The sequence below is a fragment of the Delphinapterus leucas genome, chromosome 3 (assembly GCF_059928025.1).
Source record: "Delphinapterus leucas isolate spDelLeu-1000000601 "Yukka" chromosome 3, BTC_Dleu_Yukka2, whole genome shotgun sequence".
NCBI classification, from domain to species: Eukaryota; Metazoa; Chordata; class Mammalia; order Artiodactyla; family Monodontidae; genus Delphinapterus; species Delphinapterus leucas.
In genome coordinates this window covers 57,417,934-57,437,512 of record NC_143131.1, presented here as the reverse complement: position 1 = coordinate 57,437,512, position 19,579 = coordinate 57,417,934, and the positions used below count along the sequence as shown (strand labels likewise).

The window sequence follows — 19,579 nt, the reverse complement described above, 5'->3', positions numbered from 1 at the left end:
GGAAAGAGACCATGGGTCAGATAACACCCTCCAGCACTAATGAGAGTGTTACTGGCTGAGAACACTCTGCTGTTTTCTGGGTGGGTGGGTGCACATGTGCAGGAGTAAAGGAAGGCCACTCAAATGTTTGATACACTTGAAACTCAGAAACTGCTTCACTCAAAAACATGGATAAATTCCCCCAAATACTTAAGATTCTTGAAGTGTTAACCTTTAAAGATAATCTAGAGAGAGCATGTCCAATAAAGCTTTCTGTTATGATGGAAGCATTCTATGTCTGCACTGTCCAATACATGAGCCATACTGGACACTGCAGCTCTTGAATAAATGCACCCAAACTGGTTAAGCTGTTTTCTTTTTCTTTTTCTTTTGGCTGCGTTGGGTCTTCGTTGCTGCGTGCAGGGTTTCTCTAATTGCTGACAGCAGGGTCTACTCTTCGTTGCAGTGCACGGGCTTCTCATCGCAGTGGCTTCTCTTGTTGCGGAGCACGGGCTCTAGGCATGCAGGCTTCAGTAGTTGCGGCATGGACTCAGTAGTTGTGGCTCGTAAGCTCTAGAGCACAGGCTCAGTAGTTGTGGCGCACGGGCTTAGTTGCTCTGTGGCATGTGGGATCTTCCCGGACCAGGGCTCAAACCCGTGTCCCCTGCATTAGCAGGCGGATTCTTAACCACTGTGAGGCCACCAGGGAAGTCCAAGCCATTTTCTTACCAGTAATGTTTTGAAGAAACAGCAGAGGGATATTCCTTTGGCAGCATAACTGGATAAAATGAGCTCCCTATAAGCAAATAAAATAAAAATCTTTTTAGTGGGAGGTTAGCAAATTTAATCATCATTTACCCTGCAAGCAACACATTTGGGTCAAAGAAAGAGTACCCTTTGCTTGGCTAGTCTGACCTTATAGTAACAGTAATAATAATACTAGCATGGGGACCCACTGTCAATGGAACGTGATTACAATTTGCACTGTTTTGCACAGGCACCTGTGTGATCACTGGCACATGACTGCAGGCCAACTCCTGTATCAGAGATGAAGTCAACCACTAATATTCCAAACAGCAAGTGAAACTTCAGGAACAGAGAAGAAGGAATTGCTTGTCAATGAGAATTTCTGAGCCTCACCAGAAGGCAATTCTCTGGTTCTCCACTTTAAAAAAGATAGAATATAAACCCTTCTGGGATACCTATGTTTTGATGATCACTTGAAATTCTTTCACGCACCAAGATTATAGTAAAAATATCTTTCTTACCAACATACTTGAAATAAAGGGGATTTTTTTTTTTGGCTGCATTGGGTCTTCATTGCTGCGCGTGGGCTTTCTCTAGTTACAGCAAGCGAGGGTTACTCTTCATTGTGGTGCGCAAGCTTCTCATTGCAGTAGCTGCTCTTGTTGCAGAGCACAGGCTCTAGGTGTGCGGGCTTCAGTAGTTGTGGCTCACGGGCTCTAGAGCTCAGGCTCAGTAGTTGTGGCACACAGGCTTAGTTGTTCCGTGGCATGTGGGATTTTCCCAGACCAGGGCTCGAACCCGTGTCCCCTGCATTGGAAGGCAGATTCTTAACTACTGCGCCACCGGGGAAGCCCAAATGGGATTTTAGATGAGTGCTGGACACCTTTTAACCTTGAGTTTAGGAAATTAGTTATTTAATGACACAAAAATATAACTATTCCAGGGGCTTCCCTGGTGGCGCAGTGGTTGAGAGTCCGCCTGCCGATGCAGGGGACACGGGTTCATGCCCCGGTCTGGGAAGATCCCACATGCCGTGGAGCGGCTGTGCCCGTGAGCCATGGCCACTGAACCTGCACGTCCAGAGCCTGTGCTCCGCAACGGGAGAGGCCACAACAGTGAGAGGCCCACGTACCGCAAAAAAAAAAAAAAATAATAAAAAAAAAAAAAAAATATATATATATATATATAACTATTCCTTTCCCTATCTTCTAAAGATTATGTGAGTAAGAAAACGCTTAAAGCTGTTTCCTTTATATTTTACTCTCTATTTGCAGATGCCTTTAACTTAGCTGGAAATGCCTTGGCAAGTACAAGATTGCAAAGCAATTGCTCGACCTCAAATACGAGAACGAGGAAATCACACAGACTTGTGGGGCTTACCTCAACAAATGAAATGTCAGACAGAGGCCAAACATAGCTCTCCTCCTGGATTTATCTGTGACAAGCCAACAAATAAAACAAGGCGGTGTTTGTTGGCCTCAGTCTGACATACCTTCTATTGAAATAAGTATATTATATAGTCATTAAAAGTCAGTGTATTAGGGGCTTCCCTGGTGGCTCAGTGGTTAAGAATCCACCTGCCAATGCAGGGGACACGGGTTCGAGCCCTGGTCCGGGAAGATCCCACATGCCACGGAGCAAATGAGCCTGTGCGCCACAACAATTGAGCCTGCGCTCTAGGGCCCACGAGCCACTACTGAAGTCCACACACCTAGAGCCCGTGCTCCGCAGCAAGAGAAGCCACCGCAATGAGAAGCCCGCACACCGCAACGAACAGTGGCCCCCACTCACCGCAACTAGAGAAAGCCTGCACTCAGCAACAAAGACCCAATGCAGCCAAAAATAAATAAATTAAATAAATTTTTTTTAAAAAGTCAGTGTATTAGAAATATTTAATACTTTGGAAACACTCACTATACATACTATTAAGTGAAAACCAGCAAAACTTCCCTATATATGGCAAAACCAATTTTGTTTAAAAAAAGAGGAGGAATAGAAAAAACTAAGGAACCATAATAAAATGTTACTCGAGGTTATTTCTGGCACGAATGTAGGTGACTTTTATTTTCTTTATTTTTACTCTCTTATTTTCGTCTTATAATCTCAGTGGGGGAACAATAATGAATAGCAAAATCCAGAAACTAACTTTACTAATAAAACATTCTGCCAAAGACAAATTCTTCCTAATTAGGGTATGAAAGTGCTTAATTGCCTGTTACCTGCCTCAGTAAGAGAACTTTTACCCTGTTATTCACTCTATCATTTGAAGAGGAAAAACAGGGCTAAACTTTTTTATTTTCTTAAGAAAATATTTTATCAAATAAGTACATGAATTACATTTTATCCAAGTTTAGGTAAATCTGAGACAATGATGTATGAAATTGAATACTAAGCCAAAATATATTCATGAACTCCCTCTTTTAAAACCAGAGCTTCAGTAACAAGACCCACTATCTTTCCGTTTCCAAAAAGTGAAAATATAATCAAGTTAAACGGATTATGGGATAGAATAGAGCAGGTCATGTCTCAGAACCATATGAACAGTATGTTTGAACCCCTCGAATGCATGAAACACTTTCAAGACAAGTATTCCTATATTCTTAGAAAATGTATACATCATCCACAGCAGTTATAATTCAAGTATTAAAAGAACTTTCCTAAAACAAACATTTGTATTTTTAACAGTGCTCAAGACAGTTCATCATATTCACGTAAACCTCCCTAAAGCTGTTTCAAACATTTAACACGCACACACATACATGTTCACAGGTATAGGCACACAATGTTCTGTTTGCTAAGGCATCTGGTTAAATATTTTAAAGCTTTTATGCAATAATTTTCATTCATTACTTGATAATGTTTAAATTAAAACAGAAAAACCTTGAAACATTTTTAACAGTACTTGCCTTTTTTGCAGATTCAGAAAAGAGAACTCCATTGTTTCCAACGATACCTACTGGGTATCCAAATATTCTAGCAAATCCTCAAAAGAAAATTGAAAAAAAGATGTATATATTTCAGAGGGCTTTTAATTCACAACGAACAGACATATTTATACATTGTTTAATTTCAAATCGATGTTTAAAATGTAGAGATTTCATCTATGGTACAAAATAGCTCATGGCATAATTTATTTCTAAGGTACTGGAGGCTGGGTTTTTTGCTTTCTTGAAAGGGGTGTGTTACATATAAAGTTATCCACTTGTCTGACCAACCAGTTTGGTTAGATGATTGGATTAGTGTCATCCGTTCATTCATGTAACATATATGAGTGCCTACTATGTACCAGATACAAAGGGTATTCTGATATAGAACAAATCAGACACAGATCCCTTTAAAGGTCAATGTTCAGAGCCATCGGCCAGTTTCAGGTGCCTAGCTTGCCTTAAAACGCCTGAGGTAATGACAGGCCCTTGAAATAACAGGGATAAATTCAGCAAAGACAAACTTTTTTAAAAAGCAGGAATGCAGTCAAGCCTGGTGGTAACTGAGTTTAAGGTAAGAAATCCAGTTAAGCTTAGAGGAATAAATCACTACACTTTCATTTTCTCTGTGTTTGTATCTTTTTCTTTCTCCTTTCCACAAGTTTGGTTTTCGTCTCAATATCACTTCCACTACCACTACACACACACACACACACACACACACACACACACACACACACACACGAGAAATAAGAGAGAAGAGAAAGGGGGAAGAAAACCCTGTTATTTTGTGAAGTAGACACTTTAGGTGATTCCAGGAGGCTATTTTGTAAATATGAAGGACGTGACTAGAGACATTCCCAAGAGTGATTTTCAACAAACCTACTTGACTATAAATAGGTGTCAAATACTTGGAAGCCAAGTGTCAACAAACTGTGCTTGTGAGAGGGGTCACAGGAAGCTCAATGCCAAAGTTCCTGGATCAGGCTCTGTGTCCAAGCTCAAGCTTGGACAGGCTGCCACTAAGACCCCTGGCGTGGGCCGCCCAACACAAAGCAGGTGCTCGAAGAATGAATGGATAAGAGAGAATGTCAACCTACTGACAAGCCAGAACACCGAATTTTTTAACTTATTTTTGTTCTTTACTCTGGCTTTGCCTTGATTTATTTTTTAAAATCCTTATGTTTATTTAATACGTTAAAATGAAACACTGATTTGCCGGTCACCTTGATTTCTCTTGGTCTTTCAGACCTAAAATCCCAGCCCAAACCCTAGGCTACACATCCTAAATGGCACTGCCACTTACAGAGGCAATTCAGAAAGGGGCAAACCTCCCCAAAGTTCTAACAATCCACTCTGGGTCCTGACCCATCCCATAAAAAGAGCTGGGAATCCAGCACGTGTCTCAGCAGCACGGTGCTACCCCTGAAGGTGTTCTGCCCTGTGAGCTGTTTAAACTTTCCATCCACCCTTAGTCCTGCTGAGTAGGGAGCATGCCCCACTACACTAGGGTCACCCATGGAGGGAGCACCTTCACCAAGTTCCTATCGGCCAAACAAGAAAGCAAAATGTCTACGAAACTCCTAGGCCTACCTATGGCAAGTGCGGGGGCAGGAGGAAAGCTGTAAGAACTGCCAGACACCTGATCCTTACAAAACTCTGTCCTTCTCCCTCCTCACTCCCTCACTCACCCATGGCCCCCGCATTCATCCCTCCCTCCTCCTTTCATGCCCCCTCCCCCTCATGCCCCCTTTCATCCTCTCTTACTACCTCCTCACCCTCTCATTCCCCCTTCGCCCTCTCATTCCTCTCTTCTCCCTCTCACTACACCCCCGCCCCACCCCGACCCAAACCTTATTTGAATTCCAGTACAGACAAGAAGAGATGGAGATCTACCATCTGGTAGATCTACCCCTGGTATTTTAGGGAGCAAAGGTACCACAAGTATTTTAGCAAGTCCAGGGCAAATACATAAAAACAGATGACAAAGCCAGCCCATCCATCTCTGAGAAAGAAGCAGAAACAGTTCTGACTTGTTTTAAACGGCTACACAATGAGGGTTACATCCTGAACTATTTGGGGACAAATCCTGTCTATATATCAAAGAAAAAGCTCTTAATCACTTAAACACCTAAATACAAACACATAAATTCCACTTCCAGTGTGAACCCTTCTCTTGCTCATAAATCAGACCAGGAGAAACTGCTGTGACGTATCCTTAAGCCTCAATGTATATTTGCAATTTGGATTTTTGCAGCTGGTTGTTTTTTCTACTCTGGTATGCTGTCTTCAGATTAACTACTACATTTTGGAGCTTCTTTAAGACCAAGTAAAATGCCCAAATTTGTTTTGCCGTTTGTCCAAAATAGATTACTATGGACCTGGTGTCTATGTTTCAAATATTTCTTCAAAGGCCTACGAACCTAACAGTTTAGGTGAATGAATTAACTTTTATAAACATTCTTATTTTGTTTTTTCAGACTTGGTATTCTGTCCTGTATTCTCAATCTAGTCTTTATGTGGATCAACATAAGACCTACACAGAGGCGGTGAGAAGGTTTAACTCAGTCTACAGTCTTCTGGGAAACTAAAACATCACACGAAACTTCACAGTCGAATTGAAGACTAAAGAATAAAGAAGACAGGGCTGAAATTTTCAAAATAATTATAGTCATCCAGAGAAATTTTTAAAACTACAAATATTTTTGTTAATTTTACTATGATAAGAGCCTTTTTATACAGCTAATGCTACAAAGTCACAGAATAATGGTCTGGACCAGAGCATCTTGCCCTCATCATTTTAAATTCTGGATCCATGAAGGCATTCAGCTACAACTGATCTTTACAAAATAGCTCCTTTTGAGTACTGACTCACACGTTTATACTGCTCTAAATAACAAAGCCCATGCCAAGTGCATCAGGGCCGTGAGACAAGAGATCACTTATTTTCAAAGCAGCATAAAACGTTCACATTTTCAGTTCTTCATCTTTATACCTGTAACTAATGTGTCTCCATATAAGGCTTTAAATTCATTGAATCTGCTTCCATCCACGATTCTAGCAATGACCTAAGAGGAAAAATAACAATGTCCCTGAGCAATTATATTATAAAATTTTTTGCATTCAACTTATTTGTAAGGAAAACAAATTTGTAATGAAGTTGTCACTTTCACAAAATTTCACCCTACTCAGAAAATCTTCTCAATAGAATTTCACTTGATATGCATGGTTAATGCCCTGAAGTCATTCTTGGCCCTGATTTTACACTTTACTATAAAAGCAACAGCTCCATGTTGTATACCAGAGAAGCACAGAGACTACATGGGCTGGTTGCTAGACTCACAGCTTCAGGGGCTGTCAAATGTATTGACCAAGAGTCAGGGATTCAATCAGAAAGCAAGGTCCTACTACATGTCACAGGGAATCATACTCAATATTTTGTAGTAACCTATAAGGGAAAAGAATCTGAAAAAGAATATATATATAAAACTGAATCACTGTGCTGTACACCTGAAGTTAACACAACACTGTAAATCAACTATACTTCAATTAAAAGATTTTATTAAGAAAAAAAAAAGAAGAAGAAAGAAAGCAAGGTCCAGCCTTACAGTCAGAAGACTTAGGCTCCAATCTAGGGTATAACATATGATTTATTGATTTATGTGTCCTAGAGTAAGGTATTTAACCCCTCTGAGTCTCGGTTCTCACTTCTGCAAAGATGGAACAAAGTTGTGAAGATATGATGAACTAGTAATAAAGGAACCTAAGAAAACAATGCTGAGATGAAGAACCAGCTCTGACTCCCAGCTTCTCCCAGCTCTACCACTGGGAAACTAGAGTCACAGGCTGGTTACTTAAAATCCCTGAAGCCTCAGTTTCCTCATCTGTTTAAAAAAAAAAATTAATAACAATAATAATAATACTTAAGAGCTAATAACATTGCCTGGTACTCATCAAAAGGTAGCTATTATTATTAAGCCTTCAATAAAGGTTCATTGATTCTGAATCTGATACACATACACACACACATATATAATTAATCTACACAGAGTCAAAGTTACTAGCTTATCCTCCATATTCATCATTATATATCAGGACTATTTCAAAGTGTTCTAAACATGAAGCATATTCCAAATTTTTTCAGAAACTATTTTAGATGCTACACATCATTTTTTCTATCCAGTTTGAGCTTCCTTTTTCCTGTTTACCACATCAATCAAAGCCTTATTTTATAAGCTGCAAAGGCTGAAAAATGAGTGAATAGCTTACTTTGAATTATGTTTTAGCTACTTTCCTAAAAGGTCAAACAATATAATGGGGATATAACAGTTGTCTAAGTGCTATGTGGCTCCAAAACTACACCTTTTGAAAAACAAACACATAGCGACGACCATTCTTCCACACAAAGATAAAGCCACTCAAAAGGTCAGAGCAGCCTAGGGCCACTTAACGTGAACCCCCTTCTATTTGCTTTACAGTGAAGTCCACTCAGCTACATAAAATACACTAACTCATCTGCACAAAGACTCAAACTTTAGGAAGCAGACATATCATATGGCACTACTCCTATTTCTAGGAGCAGAAATCAATGCTCAGAGAGGTTCAACCCCAGTACCACTGACTAGGGAAACAAGAGCTAGAACCTGGGTTTTTTTTGTTGTTTTTTTTTTTGCGGTACGCGGGCCTCTCACTGTTATGGCCTCTCCTGCTGTGGAGCACAGGCTCCGGAAGCACAGGCTCAGCGGCCATGGCTCACGGGCCCAGCCACTCCGCAGCACGTGGGATCTTCCCAGACCGGGGCACGAACCCGCGTCCCCTACATCGGCAGGCAGACTCTCAACCACTGCGCCAGCAGGGAAGCCCTAGAACCTGGGTTTTTCAATTAATATCTCAATGTTGTCCCACAGCTCCATATACTAGTAAGACCTCCATACAAGGCTTATTTGCAATTACAGAAAAATATAATAAATTAACATCACAAAGATGAACATGAATCAGCAAAAGGTAGAAGTCCAGGATACAATTTAAGAAGGCAGACGTCTATCTTTATAAAAAGATATCCATTAAAATGAAATTGAACTACCATGAAGGCATGGATTCACATCTGTTTTGCTCATTTCTGTACCCCTAGTGCCTGAAACAATACCTTCATGGAAAAAGCACTCAATAAATACTGTGGAATAAATGAAAAAAGTGATTATGCTTGAAAGAATGAATCCTTAGCCACCTAGAAAACTTGACTATTAGAACAACTAATTTTTCAGGCACATCAGATTGTAAGTGCCAGTTTTTTCTATGCCTGTAATTAACTAAAAAGTCAAACTGAAAACCTAATTCTAGGGGCTTCCCTGGTGGCACAGTGGTTGGAAGTCCGCCTGCCGATGCAAGGGACGTGGGTTCGTGCCCTGGTCCGGGAAGATCCCACACGCCACGGAGCGGCTGGGCCCGTGAGCCACGGCCGCTGAGCCTGCGCGTCCGTAGCCTGTGCTCCACAACGGGAGAGGTCACTACAGTGAGAGGCCCGCGTACCGCAAAAAAAAAAAAAAAAAAAAAAAAAAAAAACCTAATTCTAAAACTTATAGTTAACTAAATTACCTTGCTAAAGTGAAGTACCAGTTGAAGCTCCATTAAAATCCAGCACTTAAGACCCTCTAACAATAATAGGGTATTGCCTAAAGAAATATTTGTACATATCCATAAGTGGGATATTACATTCATCAATTCATCCAAAAAAGTATTTACTGAGTGCCTACCATGTCACCAGGTACTAGTATAAGAATCAGGACCTAACCACAAAAAAACATTCATGAAGAAGTTTTAAATAATGGGGAGATGTTTATAATTTAAACTGGAAAAATTAGAATTAAATATATATATATATCAATATATGTATGTATGTATATACTATCTAAACTACATAAAAATGTATACATACACACTAAGCCAAAACACCAAAATATTGGCTGCTTTCTCTGCATGGTGGAATTACAAGCAATTTTATGTTTTTCTGTATTTTCTATATTTTTCACAGTTAGTACATAATAGTTTTACAGTCAAGGGGAAACATAACAAAATATTAAGGCACAGAATCTGATATTAGGACAGTTCCCTAATTTAGCAAGTATCCTACCAGATATGGATACTGAACAAAATAAAAGACTACATGCTATATGCAAGCACTAAAAATTGTCAATCTAAACTACAGAAGACAATCTGTAACCATAGCAACATCTTCAACTGCAATCAAATGTCTGATCTTTGCTCCTGTCATATTGATCTAAAAGGGTATGTTTTTTCCTTTCAACAACTTACTGACATTTCATCCATTTCCCAAAATAAGAACCCAAAAAAGACATAGCTGGAAATTATAAAGTTGTGCTACATCATTCCTAATGTCCACAGGAATATGGAGTACTAAATATGGACAAAGCAAGCTTAGTCATCGTGCAATGAAAACTTTCCAGTAATTAAGAGGTTTCCCCCCCTCTCTCTTTTAGTAAGATATCTTTCCCTTATATGTCACTCCTTACTGAGACCCACAACAGTCCCTTAGTTTAGGGATGAACATATCTAAAACAGACTTCAGCTCTGAAAATGGATACACACAGCTTGTAGTTCAGACAAAGTTTAAACACATGGCATAAACTATGATAGCATAGCTTACAGCTCACAGTTCCACTTTACACACCTCTCGGACATCAAAGTTCCTCTTAAGGTTGGCACCAACTATTCCATACAATTCATCAGCAGGAAATAAAGGATCTTCAGAAGGTTCAATGGTAACCTGCAGAAATACAGAACAATCACATTAGCCTATTTAAAGACATTATTTCAAGGTGACATAAGCCAAAATGCTTTGGGAAAATAAAAAATATAAGAACAGATCCAACTCACATCCATTTTCTTCTGATAATTTAGATTCCTTACAATCTTCCTAGCTAAGTGAAGGGCATGGTTATCATCCAAAGCGTAGTAGTCACTTACTCCAGACTTTCTACAGAGTAAAGCACACTAAAAGAATCAGAACAGGGAAAAGGAATATAATTAAATATCTTAAACCCCAAGTATCTTCTCTCATCTAAGGATGACGTCTTTTTACTTCCAAAACACTTTAATAACTGTCATCTAATTTGATCTTCATAACATCCCTGGCAAAACAGTATTAACCTTGTTTTACAAACAGGAAAAACTGAGGTACACAAAAGTTAAGTACCTTGTCCTAGGACCACCAGTACCTGCATAAGAACCCACACCTTCTATTTTTCAATCTTGACCTTCTTCTACTGGACCACAGGGCCTTATTTAATGCTCATCCCGTACACCTCAGACAAAATCGTATATGATAGATAAAGTTCAACCACAGCTGGCACGCTTTCGTGATGTAGTTGGTAACAACAAAAATTGTTTGTACCTCACTGAGACCCCAGTGAAGATGCCAACTATGGCCTCTCATTTCTGAGAGACTGCTGAGGCCTTCCTCACCAAGTTACACCCCAAGAGTAAGCTGCTGCAGGTAGCACACACGAAGGCTTGAAAACGCTGTTCCTCAGATCAATGGTGAAAATGGGTATTGATAATATGGAACTGTGGTAAGGGCCTGCTCAATTTCAAGTTCAACGTGAACAAAGCATGGGCGTGCTCTGGTTCCAATTAGATGGCTTGTTGTTTCACTTGTAGATGTACTATGACTTTCTAATAAAGTATTAAAAAAAAACACTATAAAGTCAGGCAAAAATATACACCTAAAGGGACTTCCCTGGCAGTCCACTGGTTAAGACACCACGCTTCCAATGCAGGGGGCACAGGTTCAATTGGTCGGGGAGCTATAAGATGCCACGTGCCACGCAGCACAGCCAAAAAATAGAAGAAATATATATATATATATCTGTGTGTGCGCACACACACACACACACAACACCCCTGAAGAAACAGAATTTTAGTACATTTTATGAGCAAGAACTAAGCTGCCGCGATCTAAATTTTGATGTCTTGTCTAAGGAACACACCAAATCCTTAGGAGACGTCTTAGAACTGGGCGCTCACAGTGGTTTCACGTCACTGTCCACCTCGGGCTTGGGTGTTCCTCAATAAGAGCAAGGACCATGTGTGCTCCTCTTTATAGTCCTCCAATCCTTTGCAAATAGCAGACCCTTCAGTTTCTTTAATTTGGTAGGACATTTTACAACTGACCCTGTCTTCCAAATGCTTCACAAATACCAGCTACAATTGCTGACTTCTAGCTACACTGTAGTAACTCAGTAAGCAAAGAAAAGCAGAAGGGACTGCTTCCAAATCAGTAAATATTTAAAATAAAATGCCCTTTTTGTAAAAAAAAAATTTATTTATTTTTGACTGCATTGGGTCTTCATTGCTGCACATGGGCTTTTCTCTAGTTGTGGAGAGCGGGGGCTACTCTTTGTTGTGGTGCACGGGCTTCTCATTGCGGTGGCTTCTCTTGTTGTGGAGCACGGGCTCTAGGCACACGGGCTCAGCAGTTGTGGCTCGCGGGCTCTAGAGCGCAGGCTCAGTAGTTGTGACGCACGGGCTTCGTTGCTCCGTGGCATGTGGGATCTCCCCGGACCAGGGCTCGAACCCATGTCCTCTGTATCGGCAGGTGGATTCTTAACCACTGTGCCACCAGGGAAGTCCTAAAATGCCTTCTTTTAAAAACTGTCTAGCATTTACCAAAACAACAGGAAAGGGAAAATTTTTGATGAGACGCTCTACTATGTAAAGCTTTGTGTCAAATTAACTACGAAGGATGACGAATCGGAGATGTACAAATACATATTTACAATGACAGAGAGAGCCCAAAGCAAGTTGTGCCTAGTAAATTTTATGACACTGTTCCCAAAAAAGCCATCACCATCTAATCACTGTCCCATGATTTTAAACAGGCTCCTATGAATGATGATAGCTAAAAGTAATAGAGAGCTTAGTATGCCACAGACACTGTGCTGTGTGACGCAGGAACTATTCATATCTTCACTTTACAGATGAGGAAATGAGGCTCTGGGAAGTTATGTAGTTTGTCTAGTCACAAGGGTAACAAGTGAGGCAAACGGAAGATGAATCCTAGAACCTGCACGCCTAACTTGATATACCACCTACAGCTTTTATGGGCACCAGATGACTTTTTTTTAAACTGTCAAAACAATTTTTTTAATTAATGCTCCTCAAATACTATCTTCATCTCCTTCCCCTGATTAAGCCACTACAAATAGTGGCAGCCCACTTTGTCCTGTTTCTATTCTACCTGCATCCTCTCTCTCTCCAGGCTGAAACATCTACTTCACTGTCTCCCTGAAATGGTCGGTAAATGACCAGATAAGAGAGAAATGCTGCATCTCTGCTCACAGTAGTGTTCACCAAAATAAGCAAGTCTTCTGTTTGAACCCAGGCAGAAAACTCAAGCTCTCGAAGCTTCTTCTCTGCCTACCTCAGTTCTGCTCCAGCTCTTCCCTTAATCATTCCTCCTTTTGCCTCTAGTTGTAAAACTGGAAGCATAATAGCTTATTTGTTTTGTAATTGTTTTTTAGCTCATTCTCTTATCTGCCAAGTTAAATTATAAATCCTTGAGGGCAGGGACTAGGCCTGAAATTTTTCTGTATTACTCATAACACTTTGTACAATCAATCTATCCACAAATAAGTGCTCAAAAAGAAAGGAGTGAATGAAAAACTGAGGCAAAGGTAGGTTCCTTAGCCAACTCTTCAAAAGGCAAGGCAGTGTTCTTTGATAGGAGGGTGGAAATGTTGTACCTATTTTCCGTCTCCCACCTACTGGACTGCTCCCACAGTCACCTGCCTCCCTGGTTTGTGGTTTGGCAAAGCAAAGAAAGGTTTACTGCACCTCCCAGGCCACTGAGCTCAATGATTAGATCTACCTGTCAGTTATGTCTGGGTTCTTTAGGGTCTAGTCCTGGGCCCTCTTCCTTATCTACACTCACCTCAAGGTGAGCTCACCTAGTCCTATGGTTTAAATTCCACCTCCATGTTGATGGTTCTTGAGCACAGTTCTAGGCTCCAGACTCTTATAGTTAACTGCCTATTCAGCATCTCTACTTGGATGTCTGGATCATCTCTAACTTAGCAGGTTCAAAAGCAACACTTGATCCCCCTGCCCTATCCCCAACTCTGCCCCTCCTCCCGTCTTCCCAGTCTCAGGAAATGAAACCATTTCATGTCATCATCTTTGTCACCTCACTTTCCTGTGCCCCATATATGAAATCCATCAAGTCCCTCAATTCCACCTCTAAAATAGAGCACAAATCTGATTACTCCCCTCCTCCATTCACTACCACCATAATTATCTAAGCCACCGGCACCTCTCAGCCAACTTAGCAATAGTTGTATGCTACTGATACAACCACCCAACTGGTCCCTCACAGACACTATTGCCAACCCTCTAAGCATTCATTCTCCATTTAGCAGACAGAGGGATTTTTTTTTTCTAGTGAAATGTTTAATAATAGCACAAACTCTCCTTAAAACTCTTTGATGGTTTCCTAATTGCTCATAAAAGAAAAAGTCCAAAACACTGAATGACCAATTACAATGATAAACAATAATAATAATGGCAGTTAACAATTACAGGTACTTATTTTAAAGCAGGTATTGTTTCAAGCAATTTACACATACCATCTCATTTAATTCTCACAAAATTCTAGGAGGTAGATGATCTTCTTACTCCTGAACTCTAATCTGAAATGGGAAGACCAGCAATGTGATGGAGCGGCTCATGCCTGACTCACAAGGGCCAACTGTGTGCATCTCTTCCTGATTCCATGTTCAGTGGTGCCCCGCTGGTAGCTTAAAATCAGCTATCGTGGGATAATTCATACCACAGATATCGGCAGATGCCACAAAGCAGGACATTTTCCCTCCTCAGTGAATCAGCTAAGCATTTACCTGCTATTGAGCATTTAGCCAAGCTATTCCCCAGCATTGCAAGCAGCCTGCATGGACCTTAAATGGACACTGGCCCCTCAAGCAAGCCCTAGATAGCAGCTCAGTCACAAGCAAATGTAAGTCCTCATATAACTTCCCCAACAGCCCTTAAGATCAACAGTCTCCCCTGCCTCTCTGCACCTGTATGCTTAGATTAAATCCCCATGGAACTTACCAATACCCCAATCTTCTGGTTTGACTGACCAATCCAGCTGTAGTCAGGGGACCCCAAAAGCACTCCAACCATGGACCCTAATAAAAACAGGTACCCAGGTCCTGTCTCTCTCTCTGGGCACTCTGCCTAGACTGCCTCATGTGGCCCCTCAAGGTGCGCTGTGTACTTCCTCCAGGACCTGTGACTGATAAACTTCTCTATTTCAAATTCTCTTGTGGTCTGCTGTTGAACCACGGCTCACCATCCAGCACCCTGTGCTCCACTTAACAAGTGTTAATTAAACAAAGGCATAATGCCTGCACACCACTGGGTTAGCCCCACCTTCTATATGCCTGTACTTCTTTGTAGCCCTTATCATGTATACATATTTATATAATTTTTTGCTGATTATTTCTTTATTGCCCACCTCTCTGACTAGACTATAAGCTTCTTGAGATCAAAGACAATGTCTATCTTATTATCTCAAATACCTAAACAGTGCCTGGCACATAACAGGTGCTCAATGGATGTTTGTTAAATAAATAAGAAACCTGTTTCTCCAGTCTTTCTAGGCTATAATGAAAAAGTTGATGTTCTTGCTTAGAAATGAAACTCTAAAAGGATTGGACCCTAAAAGAGCGGATCTAGAACAAATAAACTGGTTTGATCTGGCAAGTTTAACACCTGGAAAAAATAATTTAACACTTCTTTTAAGCAAACAAGTGACAATCAATCCTGGAAAGAAACAACTGCTTCTGTTTCACCTGCAGTGAAGATCAGCACCTCCGAGATCCTCAGCTGACACCTCTTCTCCAGTGGCTGCTTTAACCTACAACAAGGATAAAAGTCAATGGTGTGTTTTCTCCATCAGAGATACAGTAAAGTCCCCTACAAACAAACAAGTTCCGTTCTGAGAGCACGTTCGTAAGTCCAATTTGTTCGTTAAGTCCAACAAAGTTAGCCTAAGTATCCAATTAACACAATCGGCTATACAGTACTATACTGTAATAGGTTATAATACTTTTCACACAAATAATACATAAAAAACAAACAAACACAAAAAATGAAGAAAACATTTTTAACCTTACAGGACAGTACCTTGAAAAGTACAGTAGTACAGGACAGCAGCTGGCATCCAGGGGCACGTTTGCATCTTCAAAAGTTCTCAACTTGAAGGTTCGTATGTAGGGGAATTACTGTATTAAAATGCTGTCCTACACACCTCTTAACCTGATTATATCTACCATTCTTTCTTCCATAGAACTAGACATTTTGTTTCTCATCCCACCCACCTAGGTAAACCTAGATAATATTGTCTCTAGTCTACCGACGAGAAATGTGAACCCACAGTCACTAAGGAACCTGCCCACAGCCTCTGAGCAAGGGATGGAACCTGATCTGAACCCAGACATTCCTGTTCTGAAAGCACACTCTCTTTCCCCTACATTATTCTGCCTCCACACCCACGTTAAAGCCTTTGTGTCTGTGCACATGCTGATCCTACTGCTGGGCTCCCTTCTCCCTCTCAACCACCCGGTGAATCCCCAATTATCCTTCAAGCCCTATCTGCTCTGTGTGGCTTTCCCTGACCTGCCCAGGCCTTTTAACCATTAACGACACTCCATGGTTTTAACAGAGCAATGTTTGCTCATCTGTGGTTCAAGAGCATTCCACCTACACCTCCAACATGGTGCCTACCAGACTATATGTCAGTAATTTGCATGCGTCTCTGTCATCTCCTCTATACTGTGAGTTCCTTGATGGCAGAAACTGTGATTTATTCATCTTTGGACACAATACATATATTGAAGTAATGCTATTTTTTCACCTTTGCTGAAAAATTCCAGTGACTTTCAAAAGCAAACTCTTAAAGGTATAATATCTTTAAGATGGGGGGAAAAAATCTCCATGATTACCCACATCTAAGATTCAGCATAATATGACTAAAAAGAAAGAAACCTTAAGTAACAAATTAAGAATGACTTAATTATAGGGACTTCCCTGGTGGCGCATGGGTTAAGAATCCGCCTGCCAATGCAGGGGACGCGGGTTTAATCCCTGGTCAAGGAAGATCCCACATGCCGTGGAGCAACTAAGCCCGTGCGTCACAACTACTGAGCCTGTGCTCTAGAGCCCGTGAGCCACAACTACTGCAGCCCACACACCTAGAGCCCGTGCTCTGCAACAAGAGGAGCCACCGCAATGAGAAGCTCGTGCACCGCACAGAGAGTAGCCCCCGCTCACCACAACTAGAGAAAGCCCACGCACAGCAATTAAGACCCAACACAGCCAAAAATAAATAAATTAATTAATAATAATTTTAAAAAAGAATGACAATTATAGCCTGAGAAATTCGAACAAGAAAAAGCAAGAAAAATCATTTAATGCTAAATGTCAACCTGATCCCTTAGGAATCATTTATTGATTCCTACTGCTTTGGGTTGGTCGATTTGTTTCTTTTTCTTCAAGTAATAAAAGAAAAGCTTTTATGAGAATAATGAACACTAATCTAAAATACAGCATAGAAATGACTTATTCACTACATCAAAAGCTCTGTCTTAAATAAAATATTATTCCAGGTAATTAAATTGTTCAGCTCCAATTATGCACCCCCAGAACTAAATTCTTTTCTTTTTTTTTTTTTTTTTTTTTTGCGGTACACGGGCCTCTCACTGTTCTGGCCTCTCCCATTGTGGAGCACAGGCTCCGGACGCGCAGGCTCAGCAGCCATGGCTCACGGGCCCAGCCGCTCCGCGGCACGTGGGATCTTCCTGGACCGGGGCACGAACCCATGTCCCCTGCATCAGCAGGCGGACTCTCAACCACTGCACCACCACGGAAGCCCCAGAACTAAATTCTTGATTCTCTTCTTCCCAAAAAATTTGGTGTAAAATAACATTCAGTCCAGACAATAACTACTTATAAGAGGTGTCTGGATATTTAAAGTTGCAAAAACGAATAAACGTCTGATACATGATAATTCATTTTCAGGGAACTGACTGATATCAACTGAAAAAATAAAGATTTGTCATCAGTTAATATTTATGCAACCCCCACAACATGTTTGAAACTGTGATATGTATAAAGATGATAAAAGTCAAAGAGAAAATGAACACTGCTCATTCTATTAAATAACAAGTTCGGATGATAAACAAAAGGTAGGAGAACTAAAAAACTCCTTCAAAAATTTGTCTTATTCCACAGGGAACTTTGCTCAATACTATGTAACAACCTAAATGGGAAAAAAATTTGAAAAAGAATAGCTGTATGTATATGTATAACTGAATCACTTTGCTGTACACCTGAAACTATCACAACATTGTTAATCAACTATACTCCAATACAAAATAAAAAAAAAAAAATTTACCCTATTAGTATGCATTTTTTTCCAACCACCTTAAACTACTGAAAGCTACAACCTCACATTATGTGTGAAACCTACAAAGCCTTTTCTCAATTTTCAGTGAAACAAGCATCAAAATTTAGAATTCTCAAGCAGGTAAGGCTGCTGCTGCTTCTTTTTCTACCTGTAAATACAGCCTTTTGATGGTAGACTACTGAACAAGGTTTAGTTCTCTAACAAAACTGCAGACTTCAGCTGCTACGTTGCTTCTTTCTAAGGCACAAGTTAAATCTGAATCCACTGAACAGACATTGTAATGCTGACCTTTAGACAAAATCTTCTCTTGAAAACAGTTAGCATTATTTCAGTATTATGATACTACCTATATTCCCAAAAAGATGTTTTAAAATTTTAGTCATATCTTTACTTATTCTCTAGTGAAAAATAAACAAGAATTACCCAGGAAAGTTTACTACACATAGGTAAATTAACCAACAATTGCTATCGCACATAGCTAGAGAAATATTGAAGAATAATATTTAATATTATGCTGTAGGGGTTTTGAATAATGCCTTGAGACTTTTAATTCGTTTGAAAAGGCAGCTCTTCAGGCTTATCTGATCCTCAGTAAAAGTTATTAAAAATTAACACAATCATTTGGAAAATACACTTATTCAACATCAAAGTATAACACCTTTTAATATACTCTTTTTAATAAACTTGAGTTAATATTCCAAAACCAGATAATTCTTTGACAGACTTTTGAAGCAATAAACTTACTTTTTAAGATATAATTCACATACCACAAAATTCACCATTTAAAAGAATACAATTCAGTGTTTTTTATTATGTTAACAAGGCTGTATAACAACCATCACCACCACCTAATTCCAGAACATTGCATCGCTCCCAAAAGAAACCCCATACTCATTAGCAGTCCCTCCCCATTCTACCCCCTCCCAGTCCTTGGCGACAGCTAATCTACTTTCTGTCTCTATGAATTTGCCTATTCTACATATTTCATAGAAGGGTAACTACACAATATTTGTTCTTTGTGTCTGGCCCAATGTTTTCAAGGTTTGTCCGTGTTGTAGGATGTGTCAAAACTTCTTTCCTTTTTATGGCTGAATTACTCCACTTGTAGGTTTATTATAGCTTTAGAAGTTCCTTGACATTATTCTTTTTACCTATTTAATATTCTTGGATTTTACTTACGTAATGGGATGTTTTGTTGTAACCAGTAGAAATTACCTGTGTCTTCACCCAGCCTCTCTTTATCACTCTGAAGCCTAGGATCATGTTGTGACATAAGCAAAGCAGGGTGACAACTGCTTTCCTGAAAAATCACAATGGAGGTGTCCAAAGGAGAGATGAGGAAGAGCCGAGGATGACATAATCCAGTCCTCAGTGCCTGCATCACGGGCAGGTGGCCAGTGAAGTTGCACAGGGTCCCACTCTCAGAAGGGCCCTGTGCTTGGAGTTT

The 19,579-nt window shown here is 40.2% G+C and overlaps 1 protein-coding gene across 6 annotated transcripts in view; it reads right to left on the bottom strand.

The window, feature by feature from the left end:
* Window positions 1–19,579, bottom strand: part of MCCC2 (methylcrotonyl-CoA carboxylase subunit 2) — an 84,460-nt gene that overhangs the window by 31,948 nt on the left and 32,933 nt on the right. For all 6 annotated transcript variants that reach the window (XM_089908960.1, XM_089908964.1, XM_089908963.1 and 3 more), the window contains 6 exons: window positions 15,518–15,582; window positions 10,545–10,644; window positions 10,339–10,434; window positions 6,646–6,718; window positions 3,629–3,709; window positions 709–771 (listed from right to left, as the gene is read on the bottom strand). In XM_089908960.1, the coding sequence (XP_089765086.1) occupies window positions 709–771; window positions 3,629–3,709; window positions 6,646–6,718; window positions 10,339–10,434; window positions 10,545–10,644; window positions 15,518–15,582 (478 nt within the window). The remainder of the gene's footprint in view (window positions 1–708; window positions 772–3,628; window positions 3,710–6,645; window positions 6,719–10,338; window positions 10,435–10,544; window positions 10,645–15,517; window positions 15,583–19,579) is intronic.